This window comes from Mixophyes fleayi, chromosome 2, assembly GCF_038048845.1.
Source record: "Mixophyes fleayi isolate aMixFle1 chromosome 2, aMixFle1.hap1, whole genome shotgun sequence".
NCBI classification, from domain to species: Eukaryota; Metazoa; Chordata; class Amphibia; order Anura; family Limnodynastidae; genus Mixophyes; species Mixophyes fleayi.
In genome coordinates this window covers 182,632,862-182,659,066 of record NC_134403.1, presented here as the reverse complement: position 1 = coordinate 182,659,066, position 26,205 = coordinate 182,632,862, and the positions used below count along the sequence as shown (strand labels likewise).

General features: G+C 39.8%; 1 protein-coding gene across 1 annotated transcript in view; it reads right to left on the bottom strand.

The window, feature by feature from the left end:
- Nucleotides 1–5,513: 5,513 nt before the first annotated feature.
- Nucleotides 5,514–26,205, bottom strand: part of VPS53 (VPS53 subunit of GARP complex) — a 147,462-nt gene continuing 126,770 nt past the window's right edge. Inside the window, exons 21-22 of the mRNA XM_075195055.1 lie at nt 17,689–17,793; nt 5,514–7,791 (exon numbers count right to left, since the gene is read on the bottom strand). Of these exons, the coding sequence (XP_075051156.1) occupies nt 7,624–7,791; nt 17,689–17,793 (273 nt within the window). The 3' untranslated portion in view covers nt 5,514–7,623. The remainder of the gene's footprint in view (nt 7,792–17,688; nt 17,794–26,205) is intronic.

Genomic DNA, 26,205 nt, shown 5'->3' with positions numbered 1-26,205 from the left:
AAACTCACTTGCCCGTCTACTAATAAATGACCACTGGATCTATTGTAGGACTGATCTCTACGTTTTCTCTCTCTCTATTGCTGACTGAAGAAACGGATGAGTATTATCTTTATCACTTGCAATAGCTACTCTATGCGCACTATGCTATGTTTTCAATCACTGGAAAGTTTATTCACACACAGCTGTGAGAAAAGTGTTGCTTCAGCCTAGGAGAACTTTATATACAGTACCCTAAACCAGTGGTTAGTTTATATTATTCTTATCTGGACAGTAGCATTTTGAAGTTTTGTGACCATCATATGCAATAATCTGGACCATGTTATATACAGTGTCATATTTATAATATATATTGCTGCACCTGAAGTTTACATTGATCCAACCCCACAAGTAATGCCCTTGATGTTTCATGTTGGTATTTCATCTAAGCTTAGCGCTCTCCTGCTTTTTAGATATCTCAATAATTTGGGCGCCAGACCATCTCTATATTGCAAAATAAACTTTATTTACATGCCTTCTTCACTCCAGTATGTTCTTAAACAGTTGCAGTGATAAAATAAACATGTACAGTTCCTATATACATCTCCTGCACAGTTCTTAACAGCTACATGGACAGAACAGCAGTGGCGCAGTCATATTTAAAATGGTGGCTTTTTAGCTTACTCTTCCTCTACAGGGTAATATCTCCCCCCCCCCCTGCTCTGTGGGGGTATTCTCTCTCATATCCTTCAATATTTGTTGCCTCTCCTTTCTATCTTACCGTTCCTGAGGTAATTCATTTCCGAAATCTGCCCCATGTCACTAGTATTATGTCTGTGATTTTGTACCCTAGTGGCAGCAAGTGATGGACCAGTTCGCCAGATTAAAAGGGGGGGTCCCAGGACCTCATCCCCTCTGTCCTGGGTCCCTGGTTGTCCCTCTCCAAACAGGTTCTGATCCCCTTATATCAGCCTGAAGTTGCTAAGCCCCAGAGATGGTGTTACATTTGCAAAAGAATTGCAATTGAATATTTTATAATTCTAGAATTGTGTGCTGCCCATTACATAAACACAGTGTATGTATGTGCCCAGCACAGAGTTATGGAGCAAGTGAATGTGGATATTGTGCTAAAGAGGCTATTCATGGAAGCCACATAAATTTAGGAAGGTGGAAAAAAGAAGTGTGAGAGGAGGAACTCCCATTACATTAAAAAAAAGTAAAAAACAGCAGCCATAGAAATAAATGTCAAACTGTGAATTATGTTTAGTCATCAGCGAAAACGAGCTGAGAAAATAGGGAACTGGACTCTCCTAGTAACACAGTTACAAGAAAGAAGAAATCATAAAAGAGCTTGACTTTTCTGTTTTATTTTCCATTTTCCATATTTTGTGCTTATTAATCAAATAATTGGACCTTCAGGTTAAACACACAGCTTGGTGGCGCGGCATGTATGCTCGCTAGCAAAACAAAGCAGACACATTTTCAATACATGCAGAAAATTGGCCTGTCATGATGTTTTTGGAATGTCGGCTTCATTTGTATCAACAAACCGTAAAAAAGAAAAATAATTAGAAGCACTAAGCTGATTTGTCTCTCCCACCTCCTAAAAAGGTCAAACCTTTCAAAATCACTCATACTTATCCAACCATATTTTACAGTACAAAAGTTAGTTTGGTTATATTAGCAATGTAAAGTCTAAACACTAAGTTATGATTGTTTTACTTTTAAACAAGTTCTTTAATGCATAGCGGCTACCAAAAACATTGCACTGCCCTGATGAAATAAAACACAATGGGACAGGCTCCCCGTTCTGTGAAGGAAGAACTGACCTCACAAGCTAGCTGTGATACACACACACACTCTGCCTTGAACACTGATAGACTGTTAGGGGCATATTCAACTAACCTTGTGGTCCGCGATTACACGCAGCAGCGAATGTAAAATGACAAAATGGTACCACAACATTGCGGATTTCCCTTCACAACCCTAGGTGGTATGTACGGAAATCCACAGTGTTGCGGTAATGGGACTAGTGCAGCCGCGCATAATCGTGGACCGCAAAGCTAGTTGAATACGCCCCTTAAATTCAATATTGCTGCTCCATCCGAGTATACAGCTTCATTACCCATGTATTTTATGGATTCAGTATATTTTTGTAGACTATTAGATTAAAAGTTCAGCGCAAGTGACAGCACTGTCTATATATTTTAGTGTCTGATTGATTTCAGAATCGGTGCCAATCACTGACCACCCAATGTGTGTACTTTAGGTCATCTCCTTTCGCTTTCATCAATACCAGAAGTGATTTCAGATAAGCTTGCATGGGTTTATAACTAGCATGTACACCCACATATACCAGAACTTCATTTGTCACAACCATGTAATACTAAACTCTTGCGCTCTTCTTCATTGATTTTTTACAATATGTTGAATTCTGCTGGCACTAAATTTTTTATTTCTTTTTAATACATTGCTCACTTATCACAATATATTATTTGAATATATTAGTGGTGATGTGGATTTCTGCTCATTTAATATCTGTATGAAATACAAAGTAAAACGTCTTAAAGCAGAGCGATACGTGAAAGGTAGAAAAGTCATATTTCTGTGACAATCTGTTACCCATCCAAAGTAACCAACTGAAATCAATAAACTAAATAGTTTGGAGCAACATATATTGGAGCAGTTTTTTTTTAAACCTATTTCCTTCTTCAAATTTCATGCTTTAAAATGGTATATTATAATAGACAAATGTAGCAAAGCCCTGTTATCATAGAACTTTAGCTGCTTTCAGATTCGCTTCATTAGGTTGGGGAAGGAAAAGTCCAAGCCATTACATACAATGCTGTACTGCCACTTTCATGTCAGCAATAGCTGAAATTGCAGTAATATAGTACACAGGTATTTACTAACCATTTAGCAATTTAACTTGTGAATATGTAACCCGGATATTGTCACTGGATCCTGATTTTGGCCCCTGGCCCTAGCAACCAATCATCATTTTGGCATGGACCAATAAAGTAATATCCCCATTGTGTGTTATTTAGAAAAGAATGGCACATTTCAATGATTGACTTTGTAGCTGAATACATTAAATGACTGAATAAAAATACAGGTGTTTTGCAAAAATGACATTGTTTGGTATGGACCACATTACCTTTTGCTTCCATGCTATTTTTCATTGATGCCCCAGGAAGGGGTGAACATTGCAGTTCACAGCTAGAAAGTCAGTCATTTTAATATGCTATTCTTTTCTAAATGACACACAATGAGACATTATTAAGCTGAACTTAATCACAGCATTACCAATCTTTTCAACTAAGTTAAGCTGGGTACACATTACAGGTTTTTCATCTAATTATCATGCAGATCACACTATAAACATCCGTTTGGTAAGTGGGTACACTTCCACAATCATGTTTTATAGTACCAAAGCTCATTGTATGGTTTAATTTAATTTTATAAACTTTCTAAAAATCACGATCAACAATGGAAAGATGTCAGGCAAATGTGGAAGTATGTATACACTCACGACCTGCAGTGTAGGCAGATTTCTAAAGAGTGTGCTGTCATGATCTTTTCAGCAGATGGTTATGAGACATGAAGAGTACAGATTTGATGGATGGTAAATTGTCTAAGTGTGTACACATAAATTGGGACTTTCAGTCGTTGGTAAAATCGTTAGAGAAATTACATCTGCAGTAATTTTCTGTAGTCTGTACCCGGCTTTACTTTATCTGGCGAAGAGGTGAACTCACTGATCGCCAGGACCCTAGTTTGGCAGACACACGATAAATAACATTTACAAAGTGAGGCCTAGACACACACTTTTATAATCTCTGTCAGCTCAGAAATGCCAGGATGCTTAGACATGGGCCTTCTTAAAGAAATGGTCAGGCAGTCCAAATACTACATAAAGTACAGTACTTCCACAGTAGTTAAGGTAACAGCAATTCTCCGTCAACAGTTTCAATGCCAATTATATAGGTCAGCTGTGCCACAGTGACTCAGTGGTAGAGCATGGGGTTATGAAGAAGCTAAATGAAGAGGGCATGATGTCATTAGTTCATTAATGTTCTTTTTTTGATATTTTTCTTTTTCCGGGTCTCAGTTGTGAGGTTTTACTTTTTTTTTTTAAGCCTTCTTTGCCATTTGAGTTTCCAGAAATTTAAATATATTTACTTGATTATGGCACAAAAGCCATATCTATTCCCCCCAATAATCCATATGTTTGGGTTGAGGAGAAAAATCTATGGTTGGTGTAGCAAAAAATGGTGTGGCCTCCTGAAGTTCAAGTTTGGCACAGACCATGGCCAGTGAAAGGGTTAAAGGCAGTATACAATGTATGATGTTAAAATATTCCTATTTTTAAGGCACTGCTTTTAAGGACCTATTTTGAGCCTCCCACTGGGCTTATTTATATACTAGAAATGCAGTATATACCAGAAAGCACTTAAACTCCAAATTCAGAAAGAAGTCCAAATCTAACCCCGCCTAGGAGGCAGAAACATCAAATCAGATATGCCTTACTAAGAAATATGTATGTATTTATAACAGTTGAGTTCCGCTTTGAAATCTGCCAAAATATGTTGTTACATATATCTATATATGATGAATGCTCACAGTGAGATCATTTCAGCAAACGGCAAGAATCATACATAGCCCACGCCAGAGATATTTCTGCAAGCTGCACATTAACATGTTTTGGTGACCAGTTTAAATTTTAAGAAAAAGATTTACTATTTTAACACAGATTGAGAAAAAGGGTTATAAGGACATTAAATGTATCACATATTTCAATACAGCAACAAATGCTTTTGAAGGGACACCTTTATTAGATAAACCCATGTTTCAACAACTTCTTGGTGCATAAGGCAATGCAATTCCTAAAAATGATGATCAACGGTCCATTAACCTATTACATATCAGGATTTAATGATTACTTTATGACTAATATACAAACAGTATCTAGAAATATCTACAGCATTTTGAGTGGAATAGGTAACTTAGTGATAGCTGTTCAATACTTTAGTGTTTTGTGCTAATATAAAGCCTACACAAAATAATTTCCATTATTTCTTGATAGGTAGGTGAAGTACATTATATTTTTTTGTATTTTAATAAAATTAACTCTATCAAGATGTTTGCAATTCCCTCAGTCAAAAGGAAACTACACACTTTAACACATACCACTTAATATGCTTACTTGCAAATTATTGATATTTATAATTGTACTACATTCTTTGTGAAAAATATCATATTAGGACTCATGTTCAACTGCATTTATTTATGTTAATGAATGGTTGAGCTAAACTGCACCCTACATAGATACATTCACAGGTATGTGCAGTTTTGGTCTGTTTCCATCAGATAATGGGTAAAAAAAAAGCAGGGTATCCACTGCAATGAGTCATCAACAGACTGAATTATATTTGTGAGCATGAACCTTTAAAAGATACTTGTAATCTGCCTACTGGAAATCAACAAAACTGAGTATTAATCCCCCCTCCTTCCTCTTCTTCTTAAATACAACACAATTTAGCAGTCAGTCACCACTGTTAATGTTTATTTTTAAACTTTGTTGCAACAACATTGCAGTTCTCCGCAAGCGGTAGAAAATGAACAACAGTGTTTGAAAATCATCTTATTCAACAAGTGGGGCCGTAATAAAAAAAAAAATGAGTGGACATCTGATGTAGTATTATATTATTAAGAGTTGTACTTTCACATATTTTAGATAAATTGTGGCATTTTACTATTGTATAAAGCAATCTGCACAAACACGATTTAATAAAGGAAAAAATCAGTTTCAAAAGTTTACATTTTTAGAACCCAGATTTGGAATGACAGAAAAGGTATTTTTTTTTCTAATAACTTAACGTATTCATAATTACATTACTACAGTCCCATATTATTTTAGACATTTACATATTTTGTACTTTCAGCCAGCCTGGCATATTGGAAAAATACATGCCATTAAATAATCATTAAACATCCTAAATTAAAATCCAGTGTTATTTATTACAAATTACTTAAATTGTATGGATTTTCATATTAATCACTCCCTAGCTCCCTGCAAAATAAAATATACATCAAAGGCATCCATATACATGTCTCTTTTTCACCTGCAACACATCCACTGCATTACTCAGAGCAGTGACATAATTATAAACAAAGTAATTGATACAGTATACATCAAGAACCGTATCAGGAGAGACTGAAATAATGCTGATGGTGCACTGTGACCCTATCATCTTTTCTTACAGCAGGCAGCGGCAATTCTACTACATTTCATTAAATACGCTTTAAAAGCAAAACAACCAAAATTGTGGATGAATACCTGCTGGTGAAAATGAAAAATGGGCAAAGACAATTAAATGTGTATCTTCAGCTGATAACTAAGACAGTGGAGCAACTTACACTCTCCTTCAAATCAAGACAGTGGGTGTAGCTGACAAAACAAAACAGGGATGCATGTGGAGAATGTCATGTAATTTTAACATAAAACTCAATTTTAAAAATGAGTATTGTGCAGATCACTCATCATAACCGTTAAACCAACTAGCATAATATGTACTTTTGGTAAAAATACAGTACAAAAACACACTGAATTACAGCACACTTTGGTATAAATAAACCAGGTGCCAGTAGCAACGGGCAAGTTATAAACTTTAAAAGGGGTGTCCACTCATCTTTTTTTGCGTTTAAATTCATATTCACCTATAATTTTTTTATCTGCTCCCTTAGGGTTTAAAATATTTAACATGATAAACTCCTCTGCTACACTAATCACGAGTAGAGCTGCAACATTGTTATATCAATGTAAAAAACAAATGTCCCAGCTACCTGCCCTATTGCAGTTAATAGGAAAAGCAGTGCAATATAAGAGACCAGACTGAATTTATCTAAGTCGGCTGAAATACCCAGTTCACAAGTCCACATATACTTGCTTATTTTTCTACCAGAAGGCAGCAGAGTTTTAACAATAATTCCCGAAGCATCTTATTATTTTTATTGTGGGATATGATTTCAGAAACTATATGTCCCTTGAAGAGGATTAAAATATTTGCAGTTCGAACAGGGCGACTTATTTAAGTCTAAGCCAAGTTCTATCATTATTATAGTGCAAAATTTATGTTTTTATATTCATTTCACTGACAGAGCAAAACTGTATGTTGTGGCATTCACTTTTATGTAACAATTAGGTAGGCAAAATGAAGCAATACCACTTTAACAAATGTTTGTTCATGCTAGAACCTGTAATGTGTTTTAGTGGTTAAACACAGAAGGGTCTCCTTAAACAGACAGGACTCGCAGCTATGTGCCTGCATACAAGCCCCAGGCAAAACTAAATAGAAAAATTAGGAGGAATAATTCTGCGTGACCACATCACTCCCTCGCAGTGTTTTTAACATGCTTGAGGGAATGGCTGATCAAGATATGTTCTGTCTAGACAGAGACAAACTCATACCATTCAGTCAGACCCAATATGTTCTCAGTAGCTCAATTCCTGTACAGTCAACACATAAAACTATTGATTAAAACGGATGTGGCAACAAAACAGAGTGGCTGTTAAAGTGTTACACCAGACTTGCTTTAAACACTGCTGAGACACCACTGTGAAGTCCACAGGTCTCAATAGTTGGTTTATAACCGTTTCTTAATGAGTTTTTCCAGTTTTCGTATTCGTGATGACTCCTGCTCAGGGGTTGGGGTCTGCAGAGTTGCAGAACTGTTATCAGCACCGGAAGGAGGAGTTGGGAGCCTTTGTCGAAACAGCTCGAGCATGCTGCTTTGCTCACTTCTTTTCAGGCCCTGGACACAGGAATACAAAAGATCATGAAAGAGTTGTAAAAGGCAGAATAGCTTTAACTATGTATGTCAGTGCTTTAACAATACTGTTTTACATATCTCCTGGAATCAGATACATAAAACGGGGCAATGGTATTCATGAATGCAGCAAAGTAAACCGTTTATTTATGAGAGTAACAGAAGAGTCATAGAGACAAGATTCTCTAGCTTGGACCATTGTAATGTTATGGAACAAGAAAAATGCACCTTGAAGTGCATGCAGCATGCAAGTGGAAAATGGGTACCATAAGAATACAGAACAAGACCCAAAATCTGTTATTTTGTTGCGTGAGAATGGCCATACAAGGCAAGAAACATAATTGAAAAAGCAATGTCCCTTTATCCCATTACAGTAATCTCACTCTGCGCTGTTCCACAAGCCTGTGTGTCCCGGAAGAACTTTAAGTGAAAATCTGAGAAAAGGTAATCAATGGCTCATTAATCTGTTTTTTTGCACTTTTTTTCCATGTTAATAAATGCATGAAAAGTGCATTAAAAAAATTATACAATAATAGTCAATTGCACCATACCCACACCATGCTTAAAATTGTAGAATGCAACAACCTATTTCTCATGCATTAATACCACTACAGTACAATACATTGTATAGGTAAAGCTTAACACATGAAAATAGGTAGATTTATGAAACCCTCTATAAAGGAAAAGTGGAGGTTTTGCCCATAGCAAGAAATCAGATTCTAGCGATCAGTTTCTAGAGTGTTTTATATAAATGATAGCTAGAATCTGATTGGTTGCCATGGACAACACCTCTACTTTTACTTTATAGAAGGTTTGATAAATCTACCCCTAAAACATATAATTAAAACAAGTCTAAAGCAAGTGTTCATTTTAACGCATTTTCCAGTGTATATACGTGAATGAGCCCTGAAAGTCATTCAAGTTTTATGAAAGACAACACAAAAGCTGGACTGTTATATATAATTATATAATATTATATATATATATATATATATATATATATATATATATATATCTATATATATATATATATCTATATCTATCTATACACATACTATATATATTATATATATCTATATATACACAGCACTTCTCCTACTGCTTTAGTCTAAATTTCCATTTCAACCAGCGTGTGTCATTATTTTTGTGTTACTTGAATTAAAGCAAACCATTTTACAGTTTATTAAGCCCTTATAAAAAGGTAGAAAATCTTGTTGCAATTACAGACCAGTATGGATTCCTCTAGCATACACCATTAGATCTACAATGAAAGGGTATATGATTAAATGGAAAATGCATGTTTCATTAAAACAAGCTGTACTATACTCTACTTTATATGTATGTACTTTGGCTGGCCTCTGTGTTTAAATTAATTCTACATTTAACTTTGCTGATGACCACCACAAAAAAAAGATTCTAAAAAGCAATCTAACAATGGCAGAATAAGCAAGATTTATCAGCAAGCAGATGTTTTCAAAATGCAGGCTTCCACCAACAGCACTCACTGCCTATCATGCACACATCTGAAAGCAGTATTCAGACATCTAATAATCACTTGCAGTTTAGGAAGCACATACTTTCTGATCCTCATTTCCATGGCACTTCTATAGAACCTAACTGCCAACAAACAGCCACTTTCATGCACTAACTGTCGCAGATACCAGTTAAATGGACATACTTTGTTTTAGTCATATTTCTATATTTTACTCTCTCTCAAAAGGCTGGCCATTTTCTTGGCAATGATATTCTGTACTGAAGCATGCTTAGTTTACGCCATCAATCTTATTAATTAGTTGAAAAGAAAACTGTAAGATTAAAAAAATATTGTAACTACTCTAACTCTATTCACTAAAAGGCTGTCCAGTGTAAGCTAAGCAAGCTTTTAGATAGGAATGGGTCCCTGCACTCACGAGCTATAAGTCACCAGTAACTTACACTCACCATATTAAAAGCTATGTCCAGTCAATACCCCTTGCTTGCAGAATTGTGAAGTGTCCCCTTGTGGATCCATTGCAGCATTGACCAGACTGAGCAGAGTTTGGAAGAAGTCATCCCCCCACCCACCCCATCAGTGCTGCACAAAATTCTCTTCACACATTGTCAAAATTGGTAATGGAAGGTGCAAACAGTGTGTTCATTTCATTTCTCACACAGATGCTAATTGCAGTGACCCACAGCTCTGTTCAATCAGCACCTTAGAAATTAGACACAGCGCAACTAAAATTTAAAATTGTCAAAATCAATGCTTTTCCTTGTGTTGCACTTTACCTGACTTAGTGGTGTAATGATATTATTAATGTGTACAAGTTTTGTTGAGAATTTGTGGGGAATGCTTTTAGAAAAATAGCAACATTAGTACCAGTTTCACCAACCTCAGAAACACTCTGTATAGTTTATTTTGGACTGATATGCCTTGGTATCCTTCAATTCCAATAACCCTGCTTGGCATAGTCCTCACATACTGAGCGTATTACGTTAACCCTGCACACTTTTCAGACGTATTCAGGGCCGCTGAGAGAGGAAGGGAGCGGGTACTAATTAACCGGGCATACTGATGCTGCGATCATGCGAGTATACAAATACTCACATGACCGCAGCGTCCCTCTTCTCTCCTCTGTTTGCACTGAATGTCGGGCGTGAGGAGCGCCGTGGCAGAGAAGACAGAAGAAAGAAGACAGAACAGAGAAAAGAGAAGAAAAGAAAGTTGAAAGAAGGCAATAGAAAGGTAAGTAAAAGTGGAGGAACACAGAAAGGCACAGGGGGATGAAGAAGTGGGGGGAGAGATAAAAGGCACAGGAGGATGAAGAAGTGGGGGGAGAGATAAAAGGCACGGGGGATGAAGAAGGGGGGAAAGCACAGGGTAATGAAGGGGGGCAGCAGTATGGTACAAGGTGATGAAGGGGGGCAGCAGCATGGTACAGGGTGATGAAGGGGAGGAGCAGCATGGTACAGGGTGATGAAGGGGGGGGAGCAGCATGGCACAGGGTGATGAAGGGGGGGGAGCAGCTTGGCACAGGGTGATGAAGGGGGGGAGCAGCTTGGCACAGGGTGATGAAGGGGTGCTATTTTGTTTGTGGGTTAATGGTGGGGCAATGTAATAGTGGGGACTAATAATTTAGGATGGGGTGGTTTAGGGGCTATTGAATGTGGGGGTGAGTTTGGGGAGAATGAGGTCTCTATTAAATGTGACTATGAATTTAATGGCAGTGATGGTTGCGGGAAATAGGTATATTTCTGAAATGTTTATACTATCAATTTATTGCTGGGGCTGTATGACGTGAGGGAAATAGGTTTATTTAGTAAATGGGAATACTATTATTTTAATGTTGGGGCTGGAGGAAGGCCTAATTATTAATCGTGGGTGCTATTGATTTAACGCCGGGGCTGATTGTAATTTCCTAAATGTACCTATTTTTTTTTTTCCCAAATAGGGCTCACCAACATTCCAAGACCCAGACAAGCCGAAACTAAAGAAACCAGCAGCCACAGGCGGTGAAAGTGACAAGAACAGGTAGGAGAGAGCAGAAAAGTGTGTGAAATGTTGTGATTCTAGTGGGACAATCCCAATTTTTGTTGAGTGTTCTGCCCAATGTAAGGTGCAGGCCAAGACTGTGAACTCTTTCTGTACACACTGCATTATTTATATACTACACTGTGCTAGATGTCCTGAAAGTCAGGAGTGCTTGGACATGTTACATAAACATGTTACATAAAGTTCTCACATTGGTTATCTTTCCTTCGGTTCATATGAATTTAATCCTATCTCACCTTAAGAGTGTATGAAGTAGATCTGGTGCAGTCCAGACACATCGTCTTCTGCCACACGCCCCTGACTGAGCTGCGGGACGAGACCGGCACCCCCAGGAAGGGGAAAGAGGGGAGTCGTCACAGACTACTACAGCAACCTCTACTCCCCTAAAACAACAGACACAGATGTGACTGAATCGTTCCTGTCAAATATCACTAACACTATTGATCCTACAGGTAGAGAAGCCATGGATTCCCCCCTGACGCTGGGGGAGCTGCACTCTGCTGCTAAATCCTTAAGGCCGGGTAGGACCCCGGGCAGTAATGGTCTCCCAGCGGAGCTCTATGTAGCGCTGTGGGACCTCATTGGCCCAGACCTGCTAGAGCTGTACGAGGAGATGGTGGTGGAGGGCAGAATGCCTCCTGCTCTGAGAGAGGGACTGATCATGATTCTGTATAAGCGCAAGTGCAAGGGGGAGAAGTGCGACCTTAAAAATTGGAGGCCCATCTCTCTCCTGAACATGGACTACAAGATCCTGGCCAAGGCAGATTGTTCATCCGGATCAGATTTGTGGTATTCCTGGTCGCAGGATTGCAGACAGCCTTGTGCTGTTGAGGGACACGGTCCACTACATCAAAGATCGCCATGCACACGTGGCCCTGGTCAGTCTTGATCAGGAAAAGGCCTTTAATAGTGTTTCTCATGATTTTATGCGTAAGGTTCTGTGCAGGTTTGGATTGGAAGAGATGTTTTGTTTCTTATGTTAACCTGATGTACCTTGGTATTTACAGCTCGGTGTTGGTAAACGGCTGGAAGACTGACCCCTTTTCAGTCCTGTCTGGGGTCAGACAAGGCTGTCCACTTTCACCTCTTCTTATTATTTGCTGTATAGAGCTCTTCACGATGTGCATCAGGCGGAATCCAGAGATCAGAGACATCACCGCACCAGGTCCAGACCGTCTAGAGGCCAAGTGTTCGCTCTAAATGGAAGACGTCACTGTCTTCTGTGCTGATCAGCGTTCAGTGACAGCACTCGTCCAGTCCTGCGAGAACTTCGGCCGAGCTTCAGGGGCAAAGGTTAATGTGGGAAGTCAGAGGCGATGCTTCAGGCAGTGGCACCTGTCATCCCCCAGGCTGCATCCCCCTTCACAATCAAGTCGGACTTCATCAAGATCCTTGGAATTTGGTTTGGTGGAGAGGAGGTGGCCCTGAAGTGTTGGGAAGAGAGACTGGTGACAGACAGAAAATTGGCCTGTGGAGCTGCAGAGACCTTAACATCGAAGGGAAAGAACTGGTGCTGCGCACCGAGATCCTTCCCGTTCTGCAGTACACGGCCCAAGCTTGGCCATCTCTTGCTGTCGTCTGTAAAACCATCACAAGGACAGTCTTCCATTTCATCTGGGGCTCCAAAATGGACAGAGTGAAGCAGTCAGTCATGTACAAGGAGCCCCTCAAAAGGTGGGAATGGGATCCCAGATATCCCCACCATGCTGCCGTCCTTCTTTGTTTGTAACTGCATCCGCAGGACCCTCATCGAAAAAAAGAAAATTTTTTCTGCTGCGAAGTCCTCCAGCCTCTTTGGAGGACCCTTGGTTGGGACAAGTGGGACAGCTCCTTTCCTTACAACTGGACTACACCTTGGTTCTAGCTGGATGTTGAACAATTGTGAGGGAGCACCATCTGGAGGGACTTAAGCCACACTTAAACTATCCACAACTATCCACAAGCTCATCAGAACGAAAGACATTATGGAGTCTGTTCCAGGGCTCACTGTTGCTACAGCCAAACACGTGTGGGAGAATGTGGCCTCTAAGAGGCTGACTAATAGACATAAGGACATTGCATGGATGGCTATCCAGGGGGTCTGCCTCTCAGGACATTCATGCACTCCCGGAACCTGTGCAGATATGTTCACTGCCCCTTTTGTATCACCAGAAGGGAAACAGCTCAGCATATTTTGGGACTGCCCAACTGCACAGGCACTGTTGGATGCCTTGGAGCATGAACTTAAGGACAGTGTGCCCAGGACTTGCCTTTCATACCATTCTGTATTTTATGGATTATTTCCTGGGAGCCACACCATTGGGGCAATCCAGGAGGCCTGGCGCCTTATGAACTGTTTTAAGGACGCTATGTGGCTTGCCAGGAATCACCTCATCTTGTAGCGGGAGAAGATGACCATCCAGGACTGTTGCAGGCTGATCCACAGCCTGCTAAGAGACTATAACTCCCTTGACAGTCCTGAGGAAGAACATGACGATTGATTATTATTGATTTTTGTCGCCCTCTTCTCTTTCTCCCCATTGTGTGTTTTTATCATTAAAATCTTTGGTTTGTGCCTCCCCTTCCTTACCCCCTATCACAGTTTGAAGTGTTATTGATTGTCATGCCTAATTTATGCAACCTTCCCTTTTTGTGTCTGTCCTCAATAAAACTTTGGCCTAGTGACTTCACCACCCTACCCCTCTCACCTACCTCCCACTCACATCCACTGTTTTTTCTTTAAATGTTATATTGTTTAAGTTTGAATGGTTAGTGCAGCACTTGATATATAGTGTAGGACAGTGGTTCCCAAACTTTTGCAGTTCGCGGCACCTCTGCAATACATAAGCAATTGCGCATCTTTCTGTGTTTTTTTTGCGCCTAGGGGTTATCTACGCCTTTACATATGTCCTGATTGAAGGGTTGGAACTTCCCTTCTGTATCACCCCTGCAGGCAGCATACCCACCCAAACACACCTAGGGAGCGCCCACCCACCCATCTTTGTTTACTGTGTACACTTGAATGTAACGTATCGTATGTTTTTTTTTGTACTTTATGCAAAATAAAGCTACTTTTTCAATCAAAAAAAGAACTGGCTAACAGTAGTGGAACTACCACGACTGCAGGGTCCGTAGTAGCTACACAGCCAGAGGTGGCTACAAGGCGCCCGCGTTCTCCTCTCAAAATAGGCTAGAGTGGCATTGTGGGCCCTTACCTAAATTTTGCTATGTGGCCCAGTAAAGCACCGTCCCTCCCAGGTCTGTAGCCAATCAGATGACTGGAATATTCACTTTAGTAGGATATTTCAGGCAAGTGTTCTGATATTGTGGGAATCAGAGACCTGTTCACAGATATGACTTTGTGAGGCTAAGGCTGCATGTGACAGGGGCAGTGTCATGATGAGAGAAGGGAAATGGAGCAAGAAGAAAGCCACAGACAGAGTAACATAGTGGAAGGCACAGGGTCTCCAATGGCACAAAGTACTAATATGATGCTCTTGAGGCTGGAAAATTGTAGTATAAATTCGCACCTTTATAGTGAATCAAGTTCTTATAGCAAGTACACATACAGTGCTCATATTCCAATTAAACATTCTAGTAATGTTTCAGATCACATTTGTTAACAGGAGGTTAAAATATTAAAAGTAACAAAATAATACAACATTTTATAAAGAAAACTGGAAGGATAAACCTAAAATAAGCTATTTTTCCAGAAATATTTTATAGGTTGCTATCTCCAAAGGACATTAAATTCTTTAAAAATACTTTACTGGAAATATGAGCACTGCAGCAATCATTCACATGCGGGCCGCTTAAGAGACTTAAATAACAAAATCATACAGAAAAATATGGTACTACATGATATTATGAATACAATAATAATAGTTTGATAAGTAACAGTAAGATGAATACACAGTTGTAATTAAGAGGGGCATACAATATTTAAAGTTTGATTCCACATGTACATGTTATTTAATTTTGCCTTAGAAGAGCAAGCAGCATATTAGCCTCTACTCTCCAAGGCTTCAAGTGTACCCCTAAAAATAATTCCTTTATTCAAACCTATCAGCCCCTTTACCACTTCCCCACTCAGTGCCACCCTATTTGTGTCTTCCCCTTTCCTTTAGGATGTAAGCTCTCATGAGCAGGGACCACTGTATTAGTGTTTTCACCCCCTGTTCCTCTAGGCCTGCTTCCTTAGCCCTGTTTTTTAGAGCCCAGGCCTACTTCACATTGGACATTACCATCACTCTCACTCACTATTCAGTAAATAACTTGATCTACATTACCAAGTTATCTGTGTGTATATTATTAATTAGTACTGATTAGTAGATGTCTGGACTTTGTTTTATTTATTTTTATACAATATATTATTATTATTATTATTAATTGTTGCATTGGTCTATGTATTTTATACTATTGTAAATTTCATGTACGGCACTACAGACCTTTTGTGGTGCCCTATAAACAGTAATAATAAAAACTAAATAACCATTGATATCAACAGAATAGTGTCAGTCATAGGCCAAATTACACAAGGTACATGAAGTACCTCAGCAATATCACTTCCTTCTAATAAGTTCACAGGTTACATTCTCGTCAATATTGCCTCAGGCCAAAAACGATTATTTTCCAGTAGAGTAGGCCACCTTCCCTTATTTACATCATCAGGTCCTGCAGGGCAGGTCATGATGGCCGGATTAACGCCATCATTGCTCTGCTGCTCAATCAAGTAAATGCGAGGCGTAGGGCAGGCCACAGTGACATGAATCACATAGTCTTGCCCACCTCACATGGCCTTGGGACCTCCCCTACCATATCCCCTGAAAGGAGAGTTCCCAAAAGTAGGCAAGTATGTTCTGTTGTGTACTGACAACAGTTGCTTTATAAGTGAAGTAGATATACACTTTTCCACAACTCTCCTTATTATATCCTGTGTTGTAAATAGAGGGGTCCTCCCTAGGAACACCATTGCCTTAAACGTGGTCATTGATCGTGCCACAGCTGTGGAATGTAACATTAAGCCTTGAGCTGCAGGGAAAATAAGCCAAATCGGATTGGCACCCGACTTCAGAAAAAGAGGTAATTTTCTGAGGGATATGTCACAGCAATGTGTTGGCCAATAAGAAGCCCCAGCAGCTATGTAGCCACATTGGTACCAACTAATGAGAGGAGCTAGACTGTATAAATTAACCATAAAGAAAGACTTTTGGGATGAAAATGTATAATTTGAGGGAAGTAATTTTCTTCTCATTTCCATATAAGAACAGATTACAACAGAAACAGAAGATAATACAGAACTAATAGTATACCTCCCAACATGTTTATCCCCGGCATTGGGACAGGGGCATGGCAAGTCACGATGGAAGCGTGGTAATGCCCCCAGAGGGCTGTCTAGCACAGCCTTAGTCGGCCCATTAGACACTTGCCTTCCCCCAACATTCCCACACTGTACAGCAGAACAATTGGGAGGTATGTATATAGGTTTTCTGGTTTTTACCACTTATTTCCCCTGTTTGAAGAGGTTTGTTTTGTATACTTAAGGGTAGCAAAAAAGACAACCAGTCTTTATGGCTCCAGCAATTAGTATGCTAAAGTAGCTTGACTTCCATGCTTATTATGGACAACTCCCTGCTCCACTTCAGTGCTCTACACCAGTGAGAAGTACAGACATGAAGCTGGTAAGGGAGGGATACAGCGCTGTTTGGTGAGCAAGTAGCATTCTAAATGTGCGCTCTATTGCTCACACTCCATATGAGTTGCAGGATGAGAGAGAGATTAATCAATGACCAATAGATATCAGTGTGCACTAAATGCCTGGGGACTTCTCCAAATGTTATAACTTAATGAACACCTCTGTGATGACAGCAGTAGGCAGAGTTCGTGTATGTGATTACACAAATTTTTTTTTTGGTCTGGTACAGAAATGCCACACTGACTGTGAGAGTGATGTGTTGTCTCACATGAGTATTTCTTTAAATGTAATACATTTAGACATTGCATTGGCTGCAACTTTACTTTTAGTAGAACAAAACAAAACCTTAAACCACAAAATATGCATATCAAGTTTAAATGTCTGATTATTTGAAATAAATGCATTTTTTGCAGACTGCACATTTTTTTACATATTTAAAAGGATAAAAAAAAGACTGTCCTTGAAGGCAAATTCCCAGACAGTGTACTGTATGTCAATTGCACAGTCAAAATAATATAGCTGCTGCAAATGCATAAGTATCTGAGGCTGATCCTCAATAACACATACAAGTCATATATGTGGTTAGGAAATGGCATGCTGTTATTTTAAACATGACAGCTATGCTACAACTGTGTGTCTCAGCATATGTCAGATCCACTTCCTGTACTCTTCTTACCTTCATTTCCAATATCTTTTGAAAAGTCTCTGTGCTGCAATCAGCTAGCAGTTTGATGTAATTATCCACAAACACAACAGAAGGTTCATGTGGCGCCATCACTACCTAAAGAATCAGGAAACAGGCAGGTATAGAGTTACATATGTTCGCACATATGAATACATTCCAAATGGCATATTCATGTTTTCTCCTTAAACAAGACAGGGTGAGACTATTTATAGAATTAACACTTCTTCTAAAACTTGAAAAACACTTTCACAGAGCCGTCTTGAGCTGCAGTATGGATATGTGCCGGTGTATAAATTTACAGATGTGAGCAATGCCTTTCTATGGACAGCTATCACTCAAATCTGTGCCTGTTCAGTTAGTAACCCACAGTCTCCCTAAATATGGCAACCTGCTGCAGAGGAGTGAAAGAGGGCATGTTGACAAATTTACTTATAGACATTTTAGTTACTTCAAGAATATTATTAAGAACAATTAAACACAGCCTTTCATGTGTATTAAAAGCTAACTCCACACACACATAAAAAATAGTTTTGAATATAATACAAATGAAAACACAAAATCGTACCTGCTGTACTGCAATACCTCAAGTGCTGTAACACTCCAGTGCAGGAGATTCTCTACCCCACTTATGGATGGTATGTCTTCAAACGGTTTCAAGAGCCCTTCCCCATGACCTTCCCATTAGCATGATATAATCTTCTGCACTGAATTGTTACAGGCATAATGGAACCCACTGAATCAGGGATTGCAGATAACTAAGATTTTGGGTTTTAACTTGCTCTTTGAGTATAAATAATTGTGTCCAATTTGTGTTCCTTTCTTATACAGAAACTGTGAACATTACTGTATTAGGTAGGCCTTTTACTTACTAGTGTCACTGATCCACGGATCAGTGTCGGAGAAGGAATTTCATAATTTAATGGTCATTGCATTTTAAAATTATATTAGCATTTTTGGGAAGACTACAACTCCCTGTATGCTTCTTTACTTACTGGATTACAACATGGCAACATTTATTTTTAACTATTTCTAAAAGTAGCAATCTTTCTCCATGTCTGTTGCTAGAATTCTATAGCCGAAGCTAGTTCTGGCTCCTTTTGTTGTGAAAAACTGTAGGTGTGTGAAAACTGGAGCCAAGCATATTTTTTTTTAACTAAAAGGTTTACGATCAAATACAATGCCACACAAACAAATTAAGTTGACCAATTTTACATCAACATAACGATAAGCAGAATAGAACTTCGGAGCTACAAAGATTATTAATAAACAACTCTCAGAGTAACCAACATTTAAAGGGCTTTTCCACCTTCAGGTGACTAATCTATTGGTTTATACAAACCTGCATGCATCTTTTACTTAATGTACGGCTTTATCTTTTATACATTTTGCCACGTAATTATATCATAAAGCAGAGTTGCATATAAATATAATTATGAAGCTATGAAATATCTCTGTTCTACTCTCTGCATTTGATGCAGTGATATCTGGAGAGCAAATGTGTGCTATATGCAGAATCATGAACTATAAAGAACTCTGATGATATAAATCATGCCTAAAAACAACAGAAAGCTAAAAGGATAAATTAGTGCATTAAGGCTGAGCACACACTATAGAAAATTTCTCCTGATGCGACATCTTTAACCATTTAACAACTGAAAGTAAAAAAAAAAGTACCGATGAGCACCAAGTGCCGATTCATGTGTACAAACTAAAACACATTCCATTTCTGCTTTAGCGAATCAATAACAGGTTTCATCTGCCGTTAACTTCTAAGATGTAGATCTGTCCCAGACCACTGATGACACAGTATGTGGTCAGTCAGCTCCCACACATATAAAGTGGGAAATGCTTGTTGTATGCACTATACTCACTGAACTTGTGAAACAGCATGCTGCACAACCCACTTAGAAAATGCACATTTGAATATGTATATAATTTTAAATGATGGGGAGACGAGCATGGTTCTAGTGGGCCAGGATTGACCTGAGGGCAGGCGCGGGCTGGCAAGATGCAGCCCGGGGGGCGCGTCACATGACATGTGATGCGACCGCGTCATCAATGACGTGGCCGCATCACGTGTCATGTGACGCGCCCGCCTGTGCGCTGAGGCGACCGCATCGCATGTCATGTGATGCGGCCACCGGTAATAAGTAGGTTATAGTGCAGCCGGGGGGGAGAGGGGGAGCTGGGCGGCCGGCCCTAACAATGGATAAACTGAGTGGCCCGGGGGACCGATGCCCCCCTGCCCTGCCCGCCCCTGCCTGGGGGCAAAATCGAAAGAAGCAGTCACTCTAGGCCCCAAGGCCTCAGAGTTGACACTGTCTGCAATGTACAGGCGGAAAGAGAGGATAAGGCTAAGTGCAGGAATCGCTAGTAGGCCACTATTTATAATAATTGTAGAAGGTCACATGTACATGCAGTCCAAAACTCTGCCACCAGATTCCTATAGGTGGCTCACCTTAAAGCTGCACTGTCAGCTAGGAAAATATTACCTAATGTGACCCCTTCCCCCAACTGGAGTCCCAGGGACTGCTACATGGTTCTCTGGCTGTTTTGTAATACACACCGATCAGCCATAACGTTAAAACCAGTGACAAGTGAAGTGAATAACATTGATTATCTTGTTACAATGGCACCTGTCAATGGGTGGGATATATATGGGCAAGCATAAAGTTCTGAGCGAATTTGACAAGGGCCAAATTGTGATAGCTATACGTCTGGGTCAGAGAATCTCCAAAATGGCAGGTCCTGAGACGTGTTCTCGTTATGCAGTGGTTAGTACCTACTAAAAGTGGTCCAAGGAAGGACAACCAGTGAACCGCCAACAGGGTAATGGGTGCCCAAGGATCATTGAAGCATTTGGGGAGCAAAGGCTAGCCCTGCTGGTCGTCATGATTGCCATGCCCTTGTCAGTCTTGATCATGAGAAGGCCTTTAATCGTGTCTCTCATGATTTTATGCGTAGGGTTTTATGCAGGTTTGGATTGGGAGAGATGTTTTGTTCATATGTTAACCTGATGTACCTTGACATTTACAGCTCAGTGTTGGTGAACGGCTGGAAAGACTGTCCCCTGTTCTGTCATGTCTGGGGTGGGGTCAGACAAGGCTGCCCTCTTTCACCACTTCTTTTTGTTTGTTGTACAGAGCTTTTCGTGATGTGCATCAGGTAGAATCCAGAGATAAGAGGCATCACCGCACCGGGTCCAGACTGTCTAGAAGCCAAGTGTTCGCTCTAAATGGACGACGTCAACATCTTCTGTGCTGACCAGCATTCAGTGACAGCACTCGTCCAGACCTGCGAGAACTTCGGCCGACCTTCAGGGGCAAAGGTTAATGTGGGAAGTCAGAGGCGATGCTCTTCAGGCAGTGGCACCTGTCATCCCCCATTGCATTCCCCTTCACAATCAAGTCAGACTTCATCAAGATTCTTGGATTTTGGTTTGGTGGAGAGGGAGCAGCCCTGAAGTGTTGGGAAGAGAGACTCGTTACTGTGAGACAGAAAGGTGGCTTGTGGAGACCTTACCATCAAAGGGAAAGCACTGGAGCTGCGCAATGAGATTCTTCAAGTTCAGCAACACACGGCCCAAGCTTTGCCATCTCTTGCTGCCGTCTGCAAGACCATCACAAGGACAGTCTTCCACTACATCTAGAGCTCCAAAATGGACAGAGTGAAGCAGGTGGTTATGTACAAGGAACCCCTCAAAAGTGGGAAAGGGATACCCGATATCAACATCATGCTGCGAGCATTCTTCGTTTGCAACTGTATCCGCAGGACTTTGATAGAAAAGAACACTTGCTCTGCTGGAAAGTCCATGTCTCGCTTTTTCCTTCTGCCTCTTTGGAGGTTCCTTGGCTGGGACAAGTGGGACAGCTCCTTCCCTTACAACTGGACTACACCTCGGTTTTACCTGGATTTTGGACAATTTGTGAAGGAGCACCATCTAGAGGGACTTAAACCAGACTTGTGAAAGCCAAAAACTGTCCACAAGCTCATCAGAGCTAAAGACGCTATGGAGTCTGTTCCTGGGCTCCATGCTGCTACAGCAAAACATGTGTGGGAGAATGTGGCCTTTAAGAGGCTGACAAATAGACATAAAGACATTGCATGGATGGCTATCCAGAGGGGTCTACCTCTCAGGACATTCATGCACTCCAGGAACCTGTGCAAATATGTCCACCGCCCCTTCTGTATCACCAGAAAGGAAACAGCACAGCATATTTTTTGGTCTGCCGCACTGCATGGGCACTGTTGGATTCCTTGGAACACGAACTTAAGGACAGTGTGCCCAGGACTTGCCTTTCATACCATTCGATATTTTATGCCACCCTGTCTATTGTTGCTGGGAACCGGCTGGGCTTACTTTGCCACCGTTCCCTTTCGTTTTCCCAAATGCTCCCTCTTACCGCAGTATGAGGGGCTTACAATGCTACCACCACTGAACTTCTTTATGGCACTCAGAACCATGTTCCTTCTGGGTAACTGTCACTGCTAGTGTACTCCTGTGCTGGTACACTTGAGCTGGTAACTCTGGACTTCTTACTATGGATGGATCCTCCCTGGCCTATCACACTTACCAGAGCTGCATGGGTAGCAGGCAGAGCGGTGTTACTGGAAAAGCTTGGGTCCAAACCTCAGACAGCCGGAGAACAGATTAGATTTTAGGGTCTAATCTGCAGGTCACAGGATTACAGCAATATTGAAGAAGTTGGCAAGCAGGTCTTTGAAGCAGAGTGATGTTTATTGCTCAAGTGCCCTGACAAGGACAGTTCCACTGATTAAAGGTATCAGTGGTCAGGTCAGATGGAACATCAGAATGATACATTACATGCTCACACAGCTCACATTTTATACAGTTCTGACATAACTAGCAGAGGTAAACCAGCCCCTAGCTCCAACCCGTCTAGAATATTCCCTCAGATCTCAGGATGTAATCTAATTTTGCATCTAATAATTGAACTTCCATATCAACTTAATTTCCATCAGATCTCAGGATGTAATCTAGTTTTGCATTTAACACAATTTAACTTCCACATCCCCCCTTCAGATGTTCTGTCTCCATTGTTTAGAGTTCCTGTCTGTCTAACAGGACCTGCACTCAGGTAACTGGCCCCCTGTTGTGCATTTAAGTGTTGGGCACTCATATTGAATAGACTTAATTAGCCTTAACGAGGACACATCCTCTACACTACACAACAGACTTACAAATGCTTATCAGAAATCAAACATATAGCTTAGACATGAATGAACTTCTTTGCACGAAGATATGCAAAAGGCTTTCAAAACAAAGACTTATCAGTATCAGATATACATCAGAAATAAAGGTGTTTGCTGTTGAAAGGTTACAACAGGAAAACCAAATTTTTTACCCTGGTCTCAGAAATAACGATTTCCCATCTCACAATAAACACAATATCAAAAATAAGTGCATGTGCAATTACATAAATTAGTGCCCTGCGCTATTTGCTTTAAATAAATTTTTACCAAAAGTTATATAATAATGATCCAGTCACAGACCCACACTATCGGGTCAATCCAGGAGACCTTGCGCCTTATGAACTGCTTTAAGGACGCCATTTGGCTTGCCAGGAATTGCTTCATTTTGAAAAGGGAAAAGATGACCATCCAGGACTGTCGCAGGCTGATGCACAGCCTGCTAAGAAACTATCACACCATTGACAGTCCTGTCGAAGAGGAAGATGATTGATTGTTGTCTCCCTCTTCTCCTTTTCCCTGTGTGTCCGATTAATCAATAAATCTTTGGGCTTGCATCTCCACCTCCCTTACCCCCTCCAACCCAACCCCGATCACTGTTTTAAGTTTTGTTGAATGTCTTGACTTAATTTATGCACCATTCCCTATATTTGTGTCTGTCTCTCAATAAAGCTTCGGGCTTGTTATCCCCCCCACCCTACCCCTCTCACACCCATTGCTTGTTTGAATATGTTATGCTGTTTAAGATTTCAATGGTTAATGCAGTACTTGATGTATAGTGTAGGATGTCATATCTTGTACTTATTCTTGTATTGTGCTAAAAAGTATGAATGATTATGTTTCATGGTGTACTGCATACACTTGAATGTAATGTATCGTATGTTTTTTGCACCTTTATACAAATATACTTTTCAATCAAAAATCAGTTAGTCAACACAGTTTATTTGGGTAAAGTTGACATAAATAACACCATGGGTTAATTGTATCAAGTGGCGAGTTTCCGTCAGGTTTAAAAAGTGGAGATGTTGCCTATAGCAAACAATCAGATTCTAGCTACCATTTTGTAGAATGTACTAAATAAATGACTAGAATCTGATTGGTTGCTATAGGCAACACCTCCACTTTTCAAACCTCTGGAATCTCGCAGCTTGATTAATTTACTCCCAAGAGTCATTCTCTTAAAACTAGTTTAAATCTTCTAGTCCTCATATTAGATCTTCAAAATACACAAATAGTATAGACTATTTTAACAATTTAAGCAGGGATGTATGTGCCTTTTGTGATGGGCTTGGCACTTTAAATGTGGCAGACTGGATGATCAGAATGCTTATGAGCAACTTCATTTCTGGGCTTAAGGCCCAACCTACACTTGGAATGTAGAATGCAGAAGCTGCCAACAGACTGAAAAGTTTTCTAAAAACCCCAAAGAGCATTCCACCTCCCTGGGGATATCTTGTGGTCTCTGGATGGACACAAAAACTCTACACAGCATTTTATCTGCCTGTGCCACAAGCTTAAATATGTAATATAGTAATGTACAAACACTTCATTCACAAGAATATATTATATGGACTCAAAAACTGATATATGTATTACATATTATATAAATGATATGTGGCACTGTAAGCTGCCTATCATTGTATGTAACAAGTATGATCATGAAAACAGCTCAAGTAGTTCAGTTAAACACTACAAAGTTTCAATTAATATGGCTTTGTACAATGGTTACAGCAAAATAATGGACACATGACCTATCCATAGTCAAAGTCCTTGAAACTTGGCATGTTGTAGGCTGTGGAGGAATGACAAAATACATTGAAATATGATGTCACAAAGCACAGGGCAGTCAGAGAAAGAATAGTTATTGCTTTGGTAACATAATTAGTGTAGGTAACTGTAATGATTCATCTAACAGTACTGTTCCCTTGATAATTTGTTGTGTATATAGCATGTTCATCCTTAAATTGGTCAAATCTGCACACTTCCAGGATTATTCATCAATAATTTCTAGATGCACTGCAAATTTCATTTACGTCAACTGATAAAAGGAAGAGAAGCTGCTACTGTTCCTTTAATAGTAAAATGATGCATTCCTTTGGACCATGTCACCAGACATTGTCACGCTTAGAAGAAATAAGAAATGTCACACAGCAGGAGGTATACCCAATCCTAAAATAAACCTCTCTTTCAAGTGATTAACCATAAAGACATAATGATTCATAATTCCTAAGGAGTTGACCCCCCTGACAACCACCTACATAGTGCCCAAGGCATTAACAGTCATAAATGTCAACTCTGCAGTCCTAGTTTTTAAATCTATTTTTAGACAATACCTAGATTGCAAAATATAGTGTCCACTAAAAAACGATAAAAAAAAAGGACCTCATTTATCTGTAAACTTGTACCTCTTATCAGTGGGACCTGCCATACTTCATTATGACTGTTAAAATAGTTACAAAGTAGAATACTGCCCCCAATGGCAAAATAAGCTTTCTATGATTTTCTAAATTTAACGCACTTAAACAATAACTTTTGAAAAAGTATTCCAAAGACATGGAGTTTCTAGTTCTTTAAAATGCAGTCATCATGAAACATCATTTTCAGGTTTAATAGTATATGCAAAATGACACTCATCTCATGCTAGCCATATGTTCTGGAAATGTTTCACATTTGGCCAGTGTCTTATTTTAATTTGTCACCATTTTCATCAGGTAGTCGTTGTCCAAGAGCAGTAACTCTCGTAATAACAGCCTCCCTATAATCAGCGCGAGATCTATAAGTTATACCTCGCCTTCAAAGTAAGTATTGTTTGAGGATCATGTCCTTTGAAAGCTCTAATTGGTGTGGACTAAAATTTATTCCAAATTGAACAGATTTTAACTGGATTAACTGGTCTTCTGCGCATTCCTTTCTATGCTATTTATGACATAAAAAAACATTGATGAATTTGCTTTCTGAACAATACATCAACAAACCTTACTGCCAATAAATAGATTAGGGAATTTACACCCAAAACTAATTAATTTCCCCAATGAAGAGAATTTGTAACTTTGTTTTACTATTATGTTTAGTTTTCCTGCTAAGTGGGATGTCTGTTGAAGAAAACAAACAAAAAAAAAGCTAAGAATTCCCAACAATTCTTATTTTTTTTACATAACCTATGAGACATTTTTATTTGCAGTTCTGAAGTAGTAGCTCCATCATTCCCAAGTACCAATGAGATCTAAATTTTTCCACCAGAATACTGACTGAAGGAGTAGATCACCTCCAAAGTCCTTGCCAGGGATCCAGATCGGA